The sequence below is a fragment of the Herpailurus yagouaroundi genome, unplaced genomic scaffold (genome assembly GCF_014898765.1).
Source record: "Herpailurus yagouaroundi ecotype Mexico unplaced genomic scaffold, PumYag 202, whole genome shotgun sequence".
NCBI classification, from domain to species: Eukaryota; Metazoa; Chordata; class Mammalia; order Carnivora; family Felidae; genus Herpailurus; species Herpailurus yagouaroundi.
Window position 1 is genome coordinate 18397112 of NW_024412433.1, and position 4939 is coordinate 18402050.

General features: G+C 61.1%; 1 protein-coding gene across 1 annotated transcript; it reads left to right on the forward strand.

Annotated features, from left to right (window-relative positions):
• The first annotated feature begins 79 nt into the window (after window positions 1-79).
• CHPF (chondroitin polymerizing factor) lies at window positions 80-4777 on the forward strand. Its single transcript, XM_040450907.1, has 4 exons — window positions 80-417; window positions 1456-2029; window positions 2545-2724; window positions 3043-4777. The coding sequence occupies exons 1-4, from the start codon at window positions 104-106 to the stop codon at window positions 4300-4302; spliced, it is 2328 nt and encodes a 775-aa protein (XP_040306841.1). The 5' UTR covers window positions 80-103; the 3' UTR covers window positions 4303-4777.
• The last annotated feature ends 162 nt before the right edge of the window (window positions 4778-4939 follow it).

A 4939-nucleotide genomic window follows, 5' to 3' on the forward strand; every position in this document is an offset into this window, starting at 1 on the left:
CCCGGGCCCTTCGGATCCGCCCCCTCCCCGGTCCCGCCCCCTCGGAGCCTCTTCTGGCTGCTGTGGGGCTGCTCCGGGCCCCGGGGCCCGTGGTCCCGGCGCCATGCGGGCATCGCTGCTGCTGTCGGTGCTGCGGCCCGCAGGGCCTGTGGCCGTGGGCATCTCCCTGGGCTTCACTCTGAGCTTGCTCAGCGTCACCTGGGTGGAGGAACCGTGTGGCCCAGGGCCGCCCCAACCAGGAGAGTCTGAGCTGCCGCCGCACGGCAACACGAACGCGGCGCGCCGGCCCAACTCGGTGCAGCCGGGAGCGGAGCGCGAGAGGCCTGGGGTCGGCGCAGGCGCCGGGGAGAATTGGGAGCCGCGTGTCTTGCCCTACCACCCTGCACAGCCTGGCCAGGCCGCCAAAAAGGCCGTCAGGTAGGGATCAGCCCCGCCAGCCCCACCCCCTGGGCACCGGTCGGGTCGGCCGCGCCGGGGAGGCCGCCGGAGGCTGGGTTAGGCTCCGGAAGGAAGGGGCTGGCCAGCCAGGAAGTCTTTGGCCCCAATAACTTCCGATTGCCCTGCTTCCCCGGGAGCTGTGGAACCCATCTGAGGCCCTTTCTGGGCCCCGTCCAGGCCTGAACGGAACTTGCCCTCCTCTGTCCTAAACTGGCTCGACCCCATGGTCCCTCATAGATCCTATTAGCTCCCTGATTGGGCTGTTGGGTTTCGAGAAATGACTGGTACTTGGAGTGGGTGCATAGAGAGAGGGAAAGAAAAAAGAGAAACCAGAATTTACTTGTATCTCTTGTTCCTGGGTGGGGCACCTCGGGATGAGGTTTGTGGGGGAGGGGTGAGGTACCCATCCCATTAATGCCTTTGCGCATGAGTTGAAATACTTTTCTTCTAAGCAACACTGAGTTCAAATTTCAGCTTTGCGACTTACCTTCTGCATTATGGAAGCTAAGTTACCGGAACTGCTGAGCCCTGGTTTTCCCTTGTCCCAAACACACTCAGTACATCCCTCTGCCCTATATTCCTTCACATCATTTATGTGATGTATTTGTGCTATGATGGCATATTTATATAGAAATAAGTGTATACGTGGTGTGTGGAGTATCTATGTGCTGAGCAGTTGCCTAAGTGCTTTGAATAGATACTATCAGCTCCTTTATGCAGAGCAGACTACTGAATGAGGCTCAGGTAGGTTAAATAACTTGCTCAGGGACACAACTACTAAGTCGTGAAACAGAGAATCAAATCCACAATGTACCTCTCATATCTCCACACACATTGCCATCCCCTCCTCCTCAAGGCACTATATAGGTAAGGCAAATATTTCATGTAGATCCCCATGACCCCCCGGGAGTTGGTTATTCTTATCCTATTCGTAGGTGAAGAAACAGGCCCAGAGAGGATGTGACCTGCCAGAGCCTATGTTGTCTTCTGATAACCTTGTGCCCTCTTCTCCCCCAGAACCCGATACATCAGCACGGAGCTGGGCATCAGGCAGAGGCTGCTTGTGGCGGTGCTGACCTCACAAGCCACGTTGCCCACACTGGGTGTGGCCGTGAACCGCACGCTGGGGCACCGGCTAGAGCGTGTGGTGTTCCTGACGGGCTCTCGCGGCCGCAGGGCACCACCAGGCATGGCAGTGGTGACACTGGGTGAGGAGCGGCCCATAGGGCACCTGCACCTGGCACTGCGCCACCTACTGGAGCAACACGGTGACGACTTTGACTGGTTCTTCATAGTGCCCGATGCCACCTACACTGAGGCACATGGACTGGCTCGCCTAGCCGGCCGTCTGAGCCTGTCGGCCGCTGCCCACCTGTACCTGGGCCGGCCACAGGACTTCATCGGTGGAGAGCCCGCCCCAGGCCGCTACTGCCATGGCGGCTTTGGGGTGCTGCTGTCCCGCACACTGCTGCAGCAGCTGCGCCCCCACCTGGAAGGCTGCCGCAACGACATCGTCAGTGCGCGACCGGATGAGTGGCTGGGACGCTGCATCCTCGATGCCACAGGGGTGGGCTGCACTGGCGACCACGAGGTGGGAAGATAAGCCGCCCCGTTGGCACCTCCTGCCTGAGCTTGTGCCCTTCCCCCTTGGAGGCAAAGGGGTAGTTGGAAATAATAGGCCTGGGTTTCCATGCCAGTTCTGTCACTTTCTATCCCTGTAACCTTGGGTGAATGACTGCATCTCCTGAACTTTGGTATCCTCATCCATACCAATGAAAACAACTATGGTTCAGGTGTGTTCTAAGGATTAGAAAAAATAAGGGAACCTTGCACATATCGGGCGTTCAGTGTTGGCTACTATGATTTTTATTTGAGCCCCTGGACAGCTCTGAGATAGGATCCATATGCCCATTTCCACACATGAGCTAGCAGAGGCTCGCCCAAAGTCACACAAGCTAACAACTGGTCAAGGTGTACTTAAACCCAGTAATTCCGACTCCAGGTCCACATAGGTCATGGGAGGGGAAGATGAAATCCACACTGGGAGGTGAATGGGGAGCTGTCCCATCTCCTCCCATCACAGACCCCTTCCCTTCCTCTCCCCAGGGGATACACTATAGCTACCTGGAGCTGAGCCCTGGGGAGCATGTGCAGGAAGGAGACCCCCGTTTCCGCAGTGCCCTGACAGCCCACCCTGTGCATGACCCCGTACACATGTACCAGCTGCACAAAGCTTTTGCCCGAGCGGAGCTGGAACGAACATACCAGGAGATCCAGGAGTTGCAGGTATGGTCGGGGCCCTGGGGGACAGAGGGGACAGGTCCTAAGACATCTGAGATCCCAGGGAAGTCAAAACTAGAATCAGAACAGACTGGCTTCCCAGTCCCTCTTTGTTCCTGCCTTTTCTGAGAAGCTCTTCCAGAAGCCTCCCTTTTAATTCTTAGGTTGCCTCAATCTGGGGAAAGGATAGGTGGAGGCCCTGGGATAGTAGAAATTGGGGACTAGGGACCCATCCCAAGTAGCACCTGCTGTCTGCTTAGTCCTCCAGCTCTGCGGTGGCCCCCACGGTCTATACCTTGCTCCTGGTCTATTTTTCTGATCTAGTGGGAGATCCAGAACACCAGCCATCTGGCAGCCGATGGGGAGCGCGCAGCCGCCTGGCCTGTGGGCATTCCGGCACCATCCCGCCCGGCCTCCCGTTTTGAGGTGTTACGCTGGGACTATTTCACGGAGCAGCATGCTTTCTCCTGCGCTGATGGTTCGCCCCGCTGCCCGCTGCGAGGGGCTGACCGGGCTGATGTGGCTGACGTTCTGGGGGCGGCCCTGGAAGAGCTCAACCGTCGCTATCATCCAGCCCTGCGGCTCCAGAAGCAGCAGCTAGTTAATGGCTACCGACGGTTCGATCCCGCCCGGGGTATGGAGTACACACTGGACTTGCAGCTGGAGGCGCTCACCCCCCAGGGTGGCCGCCGGCCCCTCACCCGCCGGGTGCAGCTGCTGCGGCCACTGAGCCGTGTGGAGATCTTGCCTGTGCCCTACGTCACCGAAGCCTCGCGTCTCACCGTGTTACTGCCTCTGGCTGCGGCCGAGCGGGACCTGGCCCCTGGCTTCCTGGAAGCCTTCGCCACTGCGGCGCTGGAACCTGGCGATGCCGCGGCAGCCTTGACCCTGCTGCTCCTGTACGAGCCACGACAGGCCCAACGGGCGGCCCACGCGGATGTCTTTGCGCCCGTCAAGGCCCACGTGGCGGAACTGGAGCGGCGTTTCCCCGGGGCCCGGGTGCCCTGGCTCAGCGTGCAGACGGCCGCACCCTCCCCGCTGCGCCTCATGAATCTGCTCTCCAAGAAGCACCCGCTGGACACACTGTTCCTGCTGGCCGGGCCAGACACGGTGCTCACGCCTGACTTCCTGAACCGCTGCCGCATGCACGCCATCTCTGGCTGGCAGGCCTTCTTTCCCATGCACTTCCAGGCCTTCCACCCCGCCGTGGCCCCGCCCCAGGGCCCTGGGCCCCCGGAGCTGGGCCGAGACACGGGCCGCTTCGATCGCCAGGCAGCCAGCGAGGCCTGCTTCTACAACTCCGACTACGTGGCGGCCCGAGGGCGGCTGGCGGCGGCCTCAGAGCAGGAGGAGGAGCTGCTGGAGAGCATGGACGTGTACGAGCTGTTCCTGCGCTTCTCCGGCCTCCACGTTCTGCGGGCCGTGGAGCCGGCGCTGCTGCAGCGCTACCGGGCCCAGACGTGCAGTGCCCGGCTCAGCGAGGACCTGTACCACCGCTGCCGCCAGGGCGAGCTGGAGGGCCTGGGCTCCCGCACCCAGCTAGCCATGCTGCTCTTCGAGCAGGAGCAGGGCAACAGCACCTGAGCCCGCCCTGCGCCCCAGCACCCTGGCACGGCAGCACCCCTCTCCTCCCCAACAACCCAGAGTCACCTGCCAGCCTCGCCGGACAGGGCCGGCTGTGGTCTCAGACCCCAGGGCAGAGCCTGCTGGCCCCCTCTCTCTAGCTTTGTGGGTCCTCGGGCTCAGGACAAGCCCTGGGAGGTGCCTTTGGAGCCACCCCTTCTTGCCCCAAACCTGGTCTCCCTACCTCTCCTCCCCCAACCCCCCCCCCCACCCCCCGCCGCCCTTGACGCTGCTGATTCAGGCTGTGGCCTCTGAGTATTTATGCAGTGCAGTCTGCCTGACGCCAGCCCCATCTCCCTCCTGGGGGCTGGGCTGTAGATGAGTGGTTGGGGAAGCGGGGAGCTGAGAGAAGAAGGGGGGTGTCCCCCAGCTTCTCCCTTCTGGACCTGGATGAAGCTCCCTGCCTTTAATAAACTGGCTGAGTGTGGACTAGTGATTCTGAGTTTTCACAAGGTGGCACAGGGACTGGGAGGGCTGGTGGTAAGGATGGAGGCTCCCTTGTCCTGGCTGGGGGCCCCGGTCTCCTTTCCCAGGGACTAAGCCATGAGATGCCCAGCCCTGCCCCAGCTCACAGCTTGGTCATATGTGCACACGGAAA

Excerpts from the sequence above, each read along its gene's own strand:
- CHPF (XM_040450907.1), top strand. The coding sequence starts at position 104 with ATGCGGGCATCGCTGCTGCTGTCGGTGCTGCGGCCCGCAGGGCCTGTG. Across the intron at positions 418-1,455 it reads GCCGCCAAAAAGGCCGTCAG|AACCCGATACATCAGCACGG; the intron begins GTAGGGATCAGC and ends CTTCTCCCCCAG. Across the intron at positions 2,030-2,544 it reads GCTGCACTGGCGACCACGAG|GGGATACACTATAGCTACCT; the intron begins GTGGGAAGATAA and ends TCCTCTCCCCAG.